At 52.4% G+C, this 14,574-nt stretch overlaps 1 protein-coding gene across 1 annotated transcript in view; it reads right to left on the reverse strand.

The window, feature by feature from the left end:
- Positions 1-14,164, reverse strand: part of ALX4 (ALX homeobox 4) — a 44,472-nt gene extending 30,308 nt beyond the window's left edge. The window contains exon 1 of the mRNA XM_026091857.1: positions 13,774-14,164. Within this exon, the coding sequence (XP_025947642.1) occupies positions 13,774-14,164 (391 nt within the window). The remainder of the gene's footprint in view (positions 1-13,773) is intronic.
- Between the last annotated feature and the right edge of the window lie 410 nt (positions 14,165-14,574).

Consider the following 14,574-nt stretch of genomic DNA (forward strand, 5'->3'; position numbering starts at 1 on the left):
AAGAAGCTCTACCGATTATTGTCAGTCGGTGATGGTTTGGAAGCCAATGTGTCATCTATTTATTTAATGAGTTTTGTCCCCAGGCGAAACCTATGCCAGGAGGGGACTGGGTGGCTGCAGAGCAAAGCTGCCCGCCTGGGGTAGGGTGGCCTGGGCATGAGGTCTCGTCGCACAGGGCACAGCAGGAGCTGCTGGGCTAATCTGTGGTGCTACATTACTATCATTGCTGTGCCACCAGGTCCCCTGTTCACCCCCCTGCCCCATCTGCCCTACTGCTCTGGACATATCTATCTTTCTCTGAAGTGCTGTTCGAGCTGCACTCAGCTTTTTGGTGCCTTCTTCTGCTGATTTTGTTGGGTTGCTGGCACTCACGCAGCTGCTGTRTCACTACTTCTGGCACTGTACTGTCTGAAAGATGGTTGTTCTGCTCACCGCCGCCAGGCAGCCCCTGCAAAACCCACCCCTTCCTAACCTACTGGCAGCAGAGAGCAAAAGGATGGAGTCTTGTCACCTGTTTCATCTCAGACACACAGGGAGGAAGATTACCAAGGGAACAAATCTAACTATTTAGATACTTGTATCATGTTTTCCTGTCAGGACATTTTCACAGAGACAGTTCGGAGGGATTCAGTTCTCACTGAGATGTCACTGCAGGCTTTCTCTCACTCCTCAGCTTCTTTTTGACTCCCTGAGAGGAAGTTCACAGCAAAGTTTATGGTTTCAATGAAATCTGTGGGCTAAACCAGGCCATTATGTATTTTTCTCTAACAGAGAACTAATTTTCATCAGACTCAACATCCCCACTTGCATTCTCAGCTTTTAAGACCTACTCAATTCCTCTCATAATTCCTCCTGGACCACGGCCCATTTGTCTCTTACGTGTTAATGCATATATGAGGTCACTGCTACACACCGTGACTTATCTGCTTTGGGCTCCTAATCTCTCCTTCTCCATGGGATGTGGAATCACCAAGGTTTCCACATGTGTATCTGAATCACAGAATATGCATTTTGCTTGAGGCTGTACTGAAATTTATTTTTCTCTAGAAAAAAAAAAGAGCCTTTCCACTTTGAGATTTTTGCAAAGTCCAGATATGCCACACTGGTGCATACCAAATGGCCCAAATTCAGGAACTCCTTGCAAGAAGTTTGGCTTCTTGGCTAATGTTCAAGGAGGAGACATGGGGTCAGACTACACTCTTTCTTCCTACTTCTCTGTAAGTCATTAAAATCAACAGGGTAGACTAAGAACTAGATTAGACCCAGTCCTTCTTTTGCTCTTCTGTGGAGTGTCCAAAGTGTGAATCAGTTGCCCACTCACAGGTTTCTAGTGCCATCAAAATGCCCTAAGGTATCTCAGACACTCACATGGGGCAGGAAGACATGAAGACCTTTAGGAGCAGCACCAGGAGACCAGGCAGTGTAAATCAGGGCGTGTGTGCCAGCACTAGACATCTCTGTTATTCAACCGGCTCAATCCCTCCTCCCTGCACCGGCTGAGCCTTGCCCACTCCGTCAGCAGAGGAACGCTGGGTAGCTCCTATTTGGTTTGTTAGGATCTCTAACAAACCTGCTGAAATACTTTGGCCTCAAATCTCTGCCTTGCTGCATGTTCTTCATGTCTAGGCCCCCAAATATGGTGAAAAATGCATCTCTTAAAACCTTGGTTGCTATCAGTTTCTTTGTTCCTTTTGGGGTAAGTTTCAGGTCATTTTCTAAAGAAATCCATGGCTACTAACAAACACTGTCTGGCAGATTCCATCTCAGGCAAAGGCCAAAAAACATCAACAGCAATGAATCCCAGTAAGGTCCCTATGAGACACTGCTCAATAGGGTTTCTCCCCATCTTTGGGGATCCACTTTTGCAATACAAGCCATGCAAGAAATGCATCACATTTCCTGTAGAAATTTTCCATAGCCTGTCTGCATTTTCCTCAAAACCAGTTCTATCTTGGTTTGGCTAAGGATTTTGCAACCTCAAGATGTCCAGTGGTTTTAACATCTTAACAAAACCTCAGAACCTCCTTTTTCAGTGTTTCTGGTAGAATAAGCTCTCATGAATACTCATCACTCATTGTTTTATTTCCCCATCTCCTATACAACATTTCATCTTTAAATTCCAAGCCTTCTCACTATGACCAGAAAGCTTTCGCCCTCCAGTTCTGTAGGCAGTCTGTATTCCAAAGCAGACACAATTGCAAAATGAGTTTTCAATCACGCCCTCTTTTGATACCAGAAGCCTTTTTTGGGGATGCTCAGCTCTTTGACCTCTGCTCTTACAAACCCACATCTGCTGTTCCAGTGGATGAAGCAGAAATATTTTCATTTCTGCAGACTGTGAAAGAAAGGAGAAAAAAAGGATGCAGCCTCAATCCTTTTAGTATGCATTTCCTTACTGTCCTGCTGAGGGAAATGTCCGCCCAAAAAAGAAAGCATCTGAAGAAGGCATTTCCAGAGCTAGTCTCGTGCCCAGGCCTATGGGTATCTGCTGATCACTGCAAATTTCAAGTCCCAGGGCAAGGTGTCCTTCAGGATTGCTGAATGCGGGGAGCTGTTACACATCTGCATGCTATGTCAGGATCACAAACTTCCAGACAGAATAGCTGGGTAAAAAAAATCTARGGATTTAATCACTACAGGATCTGTGTGTGTAGTGTGCTAACATCACTCTAGCGTTTTTTGCAGTATTTAGTCACCATCCATTCAAGCTCATTTTGGTTTCATGTCAGTGCTGTCCCCACTCCACAAACACTGCCACCTGTGCTCAAAAGAAACCGCTTCAACTCTGAAAATGCACAGCCACTCTCCTCTGGCCACTGAGGTAGTTCTCCCTTCTCACAAGAAGTATGAGGTGCTTTTGCAGTCCTGGCAAATCCACAAATAACCCCTCAGCAACAGGATCAGTGCCCTGCAAAGTCTGTGAAAGCTGGAAGTGCTGACCAGGGCCATCCAGCCTCCCTTTTCTCATGTCAGTGGAAGCTCTGCCCCCAACGCCCTTGCCTGAGTGTTTGCACAGGATAAGCATTACGCCTCTTAAATGGTTCACCTTGTTTTGGGTTCAGTTTCAGATTGGCAGCCTYGAGTTTATGACAGCCTGTTTATAAAAATGTATCAGTTCCTATTTAAAGGGTTTACAGTATGGCAGGATATCCTCAGATATAAGAGGGGGGCTGAGTGGCCAGCCCTACAATACCTGCTCTGTTAATCTCTCAAGCATGGGCTGCCTTACACAAGCAATGGGAGACCAGTGCTACTGATTGCTATGGACTTGTCCTAATACGAAAGCCATTTTTACCTCCACATATCCACTGATCCACTGTGGAAACCAACATGAATCTAGTATAGCATAACCCAGATATAATCTATTAATGGTAAGGGACAAGCATCCTTTGGTTAACATAATTTCCCATATTCCCAGCAAACCTATTGCTTACCTTTTTTCTAATCAGGAAAATTGATGAGGTCCAAGAGTTGGCTTAAAGCTCAAAGAGATACATTTCTGGAGGCAGGCACTGCAAACAGATTGCCCAGACCTCTTTGTATCACTTGTGCCATGTCTCCGAAGGAAACCACTGCAGCTTGAAAGGCCCTGGTGCTTATCTGCCAGGTACCAATCGCCCTGAGCTGCATGCTGAGCATTGGCTCAGCTCCTGCCTTGGCTACGCTGAGCTCTTTCCCAGACCCCGGAGGTCTAGTCTGCCACGTGCGTTTCTCCCCAGCAAGAGCACTTTCCCCAGTTGCTGCCTTCCTTTGCACCCATGAGATGGCTCCATTTTGGATTTCCCCATCCTCTTCCCTCTCTGTCTAGTTTCAGTTAGCAACTGCAGTGCTTGGCTGGGCATCTGCAATGTCTATAAATTACACATGCAATAACCCAGCTCTGGCTATAGCAGTCTGGCTTCGCCCATGGGCCTCTCTCTGAAGTGGAGCACTGCCAAGTGGAGGCAAGTAGGTTGTTTAACCAAGAACTCCATTTTTTGCCACCAAGGCCAAGGAATAGAGGATTTTCAGTACAACCAGTCACAAAAGTACCCTTCCCAAAAGCAAATTAGTTAAAGGCTACAGGGAAGAGGGGGAGTGCTTTGAACACCAACTTAATATCCGGCCCTGGGCACCACAAGGCATTGCTACAGCTTCAACTCTAACTTAAAAACAGTATCTCCCAGCTTGGCATGCACAGCTTCACATCCTCCTGTTTCCTGAATTCAGTTTGGGGCTTTCAGTAGATTTTTATGAGGCTCTGTCCTGACTAGCCATATATTTATAACAACCCTTTTTGTGGGTGTTTCCCCTCCCCACCAGAGCAGCACTTAACTGAGCTGCTGCAGTCATGTTTGATGTCGTAGCCAATCCATTGCTTTCCTATCCTGCATAAGTCCCTTGTTTTAATAGCTTGAAGTGGTATGAACTGGATGAAAATCCTCTCCTCTCTAGCATAGGAGCTGACCTTATAAGACTTAAAGCAACCAGCTTCCCTCTTCCAGTAGCAGCCTTTTCTACTCATGCTAAAGGGCTGAAATGCAATATTTAAGCTCTGCCATAAATCCCACAATTTCGTGGAGTGTTTCTGGCCTCCTCTTACTCCACAATCTGCCTAAGTGCCTAGCAATTGGTCCATCRGCTATTTATCTTGGAAATCCTCACCGGCATCTGGAGATGTGAGGAACACAAAACGTCTGCAGGTCCTCTGCCAATTTAGGTGGGTCTCTCCTTCCCCATGCCTCCTAGCATTTGGCTGTGTCCTGGCTAGCTCAGACTGATATCTGGCTCCAATCTGCTTACAACAGTTCAGACCAAATCTTGATAAATCAGGCTGTGTCTATAACACCGGGCTGCTCAGCTCTCAGGYATGGGTCCTGGCCACAGCCGTGCTGCTGACTGCGCCCCAGGAGGAGGCCTGGGCATGCACTAGCCCAGGGGGGCAGCTTGGGCACGGAGCCTGGGAGAGAACCGCAGCGCGGGCCAGACAGGCCTCCAGCCCTGCGGCGAGAGGCCGGGACACAGGCTATAGAGCGCACCCCTGCCCCGCGTTCGGCCTCAGTCTCCTCTCCGTGCAGGAGCACTGCGGCGCCAGGCTCCCTCCGACCCATCCTTCCTCCCAGGCACGCAGCGGGAGCGGGCAAGCATTGGCCTCCCACCAGCTCCTTCCCCCGGCAGTATCGCGGGAGCTGGAAAACCCGATGCTGTGAGCCCCCCTGTGTCACAGAGCACACATGCTGAAAATGGCCAGTCCTGTGGGTGTCCCAAGCCCAGCATGACAGACCGGACAGTGCTAGACCAACTGCATGCCCAGCAGGCTGGCACCCCAGCGATCCTCTAGTTTCCTTTTCAAGATGATTTTTCTATTCTTTTAGAATTCACTGCTGTGGCTTAGGCTTCCTATTAAGTTTCAGGCTGAACAACACTTTCCTGTTTCCCCTGTTTTGTGAAAATTCTTCTGGCCTGTAGCATGCACGTCCCCAACCACGTCACAGACTTGGGGTCTTGCAGCTGGGCCTTCAGATCTCTCTGGACACTGTCCCAGCAAAGACTCATTTTCAGCTTGTTTTTGACCCCACTGGGAAAATTCCCAATATTGCCCTAACTCTCTCTACAAAGTTCACAACTTTGGGKTTTTTTTTGTTTTGATTTTATTCTTGTGTGAATTCCTTTCACTTTTTATTGCTTCTTATTAGGTTAGATTTCTGTAAGCACCTTTGTTATCTAATCCCTCTTGCATCAAAAGAATATACAGCTCACTGTTTCCCTCTTTGGAAACTGAATCCTACCCCTGATACCAGTGTTAACTCTCCTGACTGAAGCAGTTAGTCAATATTTGAAGTCTTGAGGAGGTAATTTCCACTACAGAGAGAAACTGATGAGTCCTGCAGTATTTCTTTTATGCAGTGGTGTTTGCATACAAAGCCCTATCTCCCTAAAAAAGTCATTTCTGTAGTCAATATCACAAGCTTCTTTTATTTCCCCCAGAGAGAAATCTGCCCCAAACACTCATTCTTTCTTTTCCTCAGGTTCCTCGTTTCCCACTGATAGGTGCTTCTCTGACAGGGCTTGACTGTATGTTGACTTTGGTTTTGCARTGTTTTTGGTTATGTTTCCTGCCACACATGCACACATATACTCTTTCCACCAGAAGTGTATGAAGGATTTGCATTGAGTTTCCAGTTAAACTGTTGCACCTACACAGCTCTGGGACTGGACAGCCTTGCTGGTGGCCTGTGCTCAGCATAGCGGCTCCAAATGCTCTGTCTCTTATACTCCCATGGCAGCTTCCTTGCTTTTCAGATTTTTACTGAATAAAGGAAGTCACTATCTTTATAAACCATATAGATTTTTCACCTGGCCTCAGTGTACAGTGCATCTATCAGTGACTAAAACAGCTTACCTTGCAAGCTCCATCACCTCCTAAAAACTCACTTGCCTCACAACTAACGTACAGAGCCCTTGCTAATAAAGAATATACTTAGAAATAATACTTATTCAATCATCTGCTTCCAGCAGGCAAATTAACTGCAACAAGGTAAACCTTAAACTGCATCTTCACTAAAAGTTTTATCAGACTTAAATAAGCATTTAACTGCTGAGTTAGGTGATGCAATAGTCATTGATCAGTACAGAGAAGGACAGACGATAGTTCATGACGTATCAGCTTATCATGGATAAATCCTGCTGGGACCTGAAGACAGGAGCTGCTAAATGTTGAATCACAGCTATTCCCCATGGAGAAAGACATGAAGAATCCAATGCTTGTGAATTCATACTTAGACTGTCCATAAAATCAATTGCAGACCACCTTCATTAATAGTTGTCAGTCTGCCACTGCTCATCACTCTTCCAGGTTTCTCCTCTTCTTCTCTGTCTCCTATCTTTCATCTCTGTTCCCTCCTCTCTCCATCCTCCTCCCCTATTCCTCACTGAAAATCTTTTTTTGTGGAAAAATGGCCCTAGAAATATTACAGTGATTAGAACTGCTCTTTCACATCCTGCCTACTTATGTGACAGTCAAAATATGGAAGACTGTGAGTATAAAAGCAAACACGGCCAGGCAGAATGACCAGTATGCCTAAAAACACTGATTCATCTGAACTTAAACAGAGTAGCAAGTGGAGATCATTTGTTTAATATATATAACTTTACTTATGTATCTCCACTTACAAGCTGGGGCAGCTGAGAGACAAGTAACCGTTGTAAATTACTGTAACACTTTATTCATATGAAATGTTCCTATCGATCTCTTAGCAAATGATTCTCAAATCACAGGAGTCCTATGTTAGCTATGTAACTGCTCAGGCTTTTCCCAGTCCACAACTATTTATTTTCCTTTTGAAGATGTATCTATATGGACATATTAGATCTTTGCTTTCCAGACTGACAATGGGGATGGGATTTTTTTTCTAAATGTGTAGGAAGGATAACTCAGAAACACATGACTTTTGGGGCAGGGATTTCTCAGCATTTTCTCAAAAGCAATGACCAACCCATCTCTCGTTTTGGCCAATATGAGTTGTCCAGGCAGATGAGTTGCTTTCCAAAACTGAGACCATTAATGTGTCTTGGCAGGTTAAGCCTATTTTATATACTAGGAGACCTGGGTACATAGGACACACAAATTGCTACAGCTTCTTGGAATGAATAAGAATCTGACCATCGGGAAATCTAAGTTTAACCCCCTCAAAAATCAAACACAGGACATTCTCCACAGTAATTTCCCTGTCTCTGCGAAGTGCACTCCTCCTCTGCCTCCTCCCTCCAGCCTGCTGATAATCTCCCGAAAGAGCCGTGGCCGTAGGAAGAGTACGATGAAGCCACTGAGTAACAGCTTGACCTTGCACAAGCCACTTTCAGTCTCTGAGTCTCAGTTTTTCCAACGGCAAAATGGGAAGGAAACTACCACAGGATGCATCACACTGAGCTGAGAATTGCCACGGCTACCCAAACACCATGAACAGGACAATAAACCGGCTTTAAAGATTTCAGGGGAAAACTGGTTAAAGAGTCGGAAACTAGGGCAACTAAATGGACTGAGATGGGCTGGAGATGTCCTTTAGCAGCAGACCTTGGCTATGAGCCTCCCAGACACCACCTCCCTCTTACAAGGCAAACTCATCATGGCTTTGAATGCAGGGCTTGGAAAGGGAATAAATCTTCAAGATCTGAGGGACTCAAGTCTTCACATTAGCTCCCCTTAAACCCTGAGTGCATTTAACTTGGGAGGTTAGAAACCACAGCCAAAGAAATCTCTTTTGATTCACAACTTGTTTTGAGCAGTCACCCATAAAGCAGCCAGTGAATCACTCCAGCCAGTTAGTCATGCAACCACACTGAATGTACACTCAAAAGGGAGCACAAAATAAACAGCCTGCAGCTCCAGATAACACACACACAGCTCATTTGCGCTATCTGGCATCAGTATATATTGTTAATAGCACTCCTACATCAAACCCTTAGGAAAAGACGCACTCAATAAGCATCTCCAAATCTCTCTCCCCATCCGTATATTTCTCGTCTGCTTCTCACTGTGTTGCTTTCAAAACAATTACGACTAGTAAAAGACCATTTTTTTTCCTCTCTTTCTACCCCCTTCTTGTTGCTGGTAACGTCCTACTGGGGTTACAGCGTGCGCTGCAGAAGTTAAGGGCTAAAGCGGAGTTAATCTCAATCAGCAGCGGACAAGTTGAAAATAAACAGCTCTAGTGTGAAAAGAAATCTTCCTGCGAGGAGGGAACAGCACAAATAAAAGGGGAGGGAGGCTCCCGGTCCTTTGACACATGAGTGTTATAAACAGCTCGGGTCAGGAATCCTATAAAAGTCTCCAGCCAAATCTACCGTCCAAGTCAAGAGAAGCGAAAAACATCTTTGGAAAGAGCCACAAATAAATCTTCCTGCGAAGACACGGTAACAAGCGTGAGCCCTACCTTCGCGTCCTGCTCCGCTCCGCTTAGCTCCCTGAGGAAATCCCACAGGTTTCTGCGGAGGAGATCCCGCACCTCCAAGTGTCTGTGCAAACAGAGGCTTAGCCAAACTCCTGGCGAGAGCTCCCTCCCCTCCCTGGGAGGGTGCCGGAGCCCGTGAATGGCAGATCTGGTGGCCCTATTGTGAAAAAGAGAAGGCAATTGCCAAAGCAGCGTCAGCAGCACCCTGGGGAGCCCGCAGCCGGTCCTGGCAGAGGATCGCAAGGAAGTCAGCGTTATAAAACTTGGGAACAGGCAGTTTCTCCAAGGAGCCGGCGGCGCTCGCCCTGCATGGCTGCCCGTCTCAGCCCTTCCCGCTCCCCTCCGTCTCGCTTTTCCCTCCCTGGCGGAACTTCTCGCCCTTTCCTTCTCCCTCCTGCCCGTCAGGGCTCGCTTCCCCTTCTCCTGCCCCTGCGTCCCCACGCGTGCCGCGCCGTGCCTCCCTCCGGCGCGGTTTACACTCCCACGCTGCTCCCCACAGGTACCGGGCAGCATGTCCCCTCCGCCCCCGGCCCCGGTCCTGCCCGCCACCGCTCCCCCGCTCGGACCGGGGAGGGTGGGGAACCGGCCCGGGGACAGCCCCCCCGGCCCTCTGCATCCCGTGGCCGGGGTGAGGGGCTGCCTCCGGCCCCCCCAGCAGCGCCCCCCGCCGCCCCCCGGACCGGCGGCCGTGCCCGGCGGACCCCGGGCGGCCGGGACACCCCCAGCCCCGGGACGGGGCACGGGGTCACCCCCCGACTGCCCTTTCCCCCTGCCCGCACCGCCCGATGCAGAGGAGCCCTATAAAAGGGAGCGCAAAGGGCCGCGGGTTCCCCCCCCCCGGCGCGGGGTCCGGCCGCGCAGCCCCCGGCGCGGGCTCCCGCGCCCGGCGGTGCTTGCGGAGCCCTTGGAAACCCGCGGGGAGCCGCTCGCTCCGGCCGTGCCTGCAGTTTACGTTTCATTAGCGGGAGGAGGAGAAATGCATTAAAAGTGTCAATGTAAAAAAGCACGCAGTGATCCTCTAATCGGAGAAAGCGGTTGCTTTCTGCACTTCCGTTAATAACGCGCTGTAGACTGCACTTTATATCTGCTCGCTAAATAAAAGAAATGGTCATTATTTGCATAACCCGGCACTTAAAGAATTTCCTCTGCAAGAAAAAGCCCGTTTCCTTTCTCCTGTTCCCCTTGAGCAAACATCCCCATCACATTCGCGTTCACTTCCCAAAAGATTTTTTCCAGCCTGTATTTCTAGACTACAATATATGTATATATTTTGTGTGTACATATGCATACACATACATATGTTTTAAGACATATAACTTACTTCAGCTGCACGCAGAAGAAATAGCAAGTCAGATTACTTCAGCACATAAATCACTCGAAGGTTTTCCCTCTCCTAAGCAAAGATATATAACCTGTTCTGAGGGTTTTTGTTCAAGATTTCTGCTTTAATTGCGGGTTCCAGTTTGCGGGATAATCCGCCACTCACAGTTTTACAGCAGGGAAGGAGCGGGGGGCCGAGCCGAGGGGGCGGAGGAGAGCCCCGGCGGAGGGGAGACCGCCGGCCAGCCGTCTCCGAGGGGAGCCGGGGCCGCCCGGGCCGCCGGTGCCAGCAGCCGCCAGTCCCGCCGGCAGCCGGTCTGGAAGCACTTCAGTGATCACCTATCCTTTCCTTCTTATATTTACGACCGCGGCCCTCCCTGGCCTATATTTATCTGTACAATGCAATGGAAAAGCTTAGATCTAGAAATAGAAGCCGAGAGCAATAGATGGCAGGCATAGGCTTTTTATAACTCGAAACGACTTGTTCATTAAAGAATTAAAAAAAATTGTATATATTAAAAAAAAATAAAAATAAAAAGAGCCCCCGCCTGCTGGCTCACGGGGCGCCCGGCAGCCTCCGTTCAGCTCGGGCCTCGCCGCACGGTGCCCGACCCGCTCAGGATAAGAGAGGGAAAACCGCGGCGGGCTGGGGCCGAGTTCAAGGGGTTGTTGGCGGTGGAGGTGGCCGAGGGCGCGGGGCACCAGCTCCCTTCGGGGAGCGGGGGGACGGGAGAGGCGAGGAGTGGGAACGCGCAAGGCGGGGGCCGGGGCCGGCTCGCCGCGGGCGGGATGGACCCGGGCAGGGACGGGGACTTACACAGGCGTTTGGCCCCTCAGCAAAGGGGGCACGGCCCTGGGTGCGGGCAGGGGAGCAGAACGCCTGAGCACAGCCGGGCGGGAGAGGCTTCTTTTCCCTCGGCCTCTGATTTTCATGGTTTTTGTCTCGCTTTGTTTTTTGTGTGTTAAATAGAGGGACATAGAGCAAAGCAGGCTGGCGCCCGCACGCGCTACCTCCCACCTCCCGGCACCTTCGGCCGCGGCCGGGCGCGGAGCCCCGTCGGAGCCCGGAGCCCCGCCGGTGCCCGGGCAGCTGAGCGGCGCCGGCAGCGAGAACAACGGGCCCGCGCGAGCGCATCGTCCCGGCCGCGGCGCGGGGAGCGACCCGCCGGCCCGGCGCAGCCTCCTGCTCGGCCTCCCGGGAGAAAAGCCGCCCGCTTCCCCCCTCGGCGCGCCGGCTGGCCGGGCTGGTGCCCGCCGCGGAGGCGAAGGACGGCCCTCGCTTCCCTCGCCCTCAGCCCGGCCCGGTGCGTTTAGCCGGGTCCGACGCCTTTGCCATCTGGAAGAAGGCGGAGGCGTCCCTCCAGCTGCCTGCGCTGCAGTCGCTATCCTCAGCGTGAATCTGGCTGTTATTAGCGAGGCTCTCTCTTTAATCATTAGCCCTTATTGTTATTATTGCTATTAATTATCCTCGCGGATCCATGTGTCTCTTATTACAGCCCCATCGCCTCTAGCCACATCACACAGAGCTCGCAACGTGCTCGGGGTCTGGGCCGGGCCGGGCCGGGCCATCCGCTCCCGACGCGGGGCTCCCATCTGAAGTCGAGCCCGGAGCCCCGCTTGCAAATAAGTCAGGGGGGACCCCAGTGGTGTTAGGGCGGGTGACAAATTCGCGTGGCCCTACCCGGGGTTGTGATGTGTCATCACAGGCTAAGCCGGTGCCCTGGGCTTTTCGACCTACAAAAACAAGAGAGCCAGTTAGCAGAGACGGGGTGGCAGGGCAGGGCGGCCGGGCAGGCCCCGCCGCCCCGGTCCGGGCCCCCGGGAACCGCGGCGCCGGCCCGGGACGGCACCAGAGCGGCACCGGGCCGGGGCCGCCTCTCGGCGGGCGGCGGGAGCGGAGAGCGGGGCCGGGCACGGCCTGGCCCTCCGGGCCTCCGCGGGTGCGGAGCGGGCCTCCGCGCGGGCTCTCCGCGGCCTGTGCGCCCACGGCGTGTGGTTTTCCACCTAGCGGGAGCGGGGAGAAAAGGAGAAAAACTCACCCTAAACCCTGTCCACGACTCGCGAGAAAACAGCCCTCCAGCCGGAGCCGTCCGTGTCACTCCGCAGTCCCTGCCCCCGCGGCCCGGCCGGGAAATACCGCTTGTGGGGAGCCGTGCCCGCCGGGGAGCGGGCAGCGGATGGGGCAGGGAAGCGGKTCTCCGACGCCCGTCGCCGGGCTCAGGTGCCGGGAGAGGGAGTTAATGGCCTTTCCGGGAGCTGGAGGCACCTGCGCGGGGCACGGGCAGCGGCCCTGGCGATGGGGYGGGGGGCGCGGGCCCCTCGGCGGGGTGCAGCGGGAGGGGGCCCGAGCACGTCGGGGTGCGGCTTCCTCTGCCGCGCTTAGGTCTAGAGAAGGGAGAGAGTGGGGAGGCTGGGGGAGAAAGAGAAAGTAAAGAGGGCAATAAAAACAGCGGGTGAGTACCCAAAACGACGGCGAGAGACCGGGCCGCGGGAGGTGGGACGCCGGGCGGACCTGCCCGAGCCGGGCCTCGCTGGCTCCCCCGCCGTGTCCCGCCCGCCCGGGGGGCGCAGCCGGCGCCCCCGGCCGCGGTCCGGCCCCGTCCTGCTCCGGGCCGCGGTGGCCGGGGCACTAGCGGGGGAGTCGCCATCCGCGCTAGCGGCGGGCGCTGCGCTCAGGCTGGAGCCAGCCCCGCTTCCGCGCACGGAGATCACCGAGGGGGAAAAGGAAGAGACTTTATTTCCACTTTCCCTTCTCCGGGAAAACAGATTTTTTCCCCCCTCTCCTAATCGCCTAGAATAACGGAAACCTCCCAGAGAAGCAGTTCGCCTTTTAAACACATGCTCGGAAACGAAATGAGAAGAGACTCCGTTGAACGCTATCCTGCGAAGCGCCAGCGAAAGGAAATGTCTTAATTGCCGTTAATGACTTGAGGAGAGGATGCGTGCGGGTTATCTGTAGCGACTCAACTGCCAGGCAGAAATCAATTAGGGGAGTGGCAATTAGGGGGGGAAAGTGAGAGACAGGAAAGTGGGAGAGACCATTACAGCGGAAAGTGATGATTTCGGTGAAAATTTCCAGGAATTCTCCTTTAAAAAGAAGGTCCCCTTAGAGGATATTTTGCCCAAACCAGCGATCCGCTCCTTTCTTTCTCTTTCTGTTTCCTTCGCTCCTCTCTACGGATTTTCCTGAATTGCAAAGAACGGGCTAACACTTCTCGGGAGCGCGTCGGCTTCGGACACAAATTACAATGAAATCACCGCAAAGCGGGGCAAGGGGGAGGAGGGGGGACCCCCGCTTTCCGCGGAGACCGCAGGCCGCGGAGCACGGCTGGGTGCCGCGGTGCGCGGCCCCACGAAGAAGCGGCGCGCGGCCGGGGGCGCTGCGTGCGCGCAGGCAGCCCGCAGCCGGGCGCGGTCCCCCGGCCCCGGCGGACGGACCCCCGCTGCAGCCCGGGGGTCCGCGGCGCGGCGCTGCCCCGAGCCCCCCGCCTCGGCCGGCCCGAGCCGCGCGCAGGGCACTCACCGTAACAGGGGACCTGCAGGGCGCCGTTGTGGCCGCTGCTCTCCTGCAGCTTGAGGTTGCTCTCCGGGGGGGTTTTGCAGGGCCCTCGCTGCATGTAGAGGTGCTGCTGCTGCGGTGGGTATTTGCTAAAGGAGGCTGGAGCCCCGGCGGAGCTGGGCGCCTGCACGCTGCCGTCCAGCGACTGACATTCCTGCTGGCTGTAGCGGCTCCGGCACTTAGTGCTGCTGTCACCAAAGCCTTGTCCTTTGCTGGCCAGGAAAGTAGGGCTGAACTTGTCACTTGCTTGAAATGCCCTAAAAGGCGAGGAGCCTTCTGTGCCCTGGGAGGCTGCGTTGTAGTAGGAATCCATGGCAGCCGGATCACAATAAGAAACACAAGTATCAGCATTCATTCCTAAAATTAAAAGGCCCGAGTGTCCTTAATGCGCTTGGAGGGGTACCAGGAACCTCTCTTTCTCTCTCCCTCTCTCATACACACACACTCACAGCTGGGCCAGGGAGGTCTAAGAGGATTCAGATGTTCTTGAAAGCTGACCAGATCTCCAAACCCCCTCAAGGTCTTGCACAGTAAAAGGGGTCTTTTTCTTTCCCTCCCTCTCCCTCTCTCTCTCACACACACTCACTTGCTCTCTGTCTCTCCCTCCAAACTATCTAAAGTCCAAAGAGACTCTTCTCAGTAGTTTCCCCCCACACACATAGGAAAAAAAGAGACCTCTCCCCCAATTAATATGTAGATGATGACAGTGGAGGGGAGGGGGCCCAGAAAGGGGTGTGTGTGTGTGTGTGTGTGTGTGTGTATGGG

The sequence above is a fragment of the Apteryx rowi genome, unplaced genomic scaffold, assembly GCF_003343035.1.
Source record: "Apteryx rowi isolate R43461 unplaced genomic scaffold, aptRow1 scaffold_122, whole genome shotgun sequence".
NCBI classification, from domain to species: Eukaryota; Metazoa; Chordata; class Aves; order Apterygiformes; family Apterygidae; genus Apteryx; species Apteryx rowi.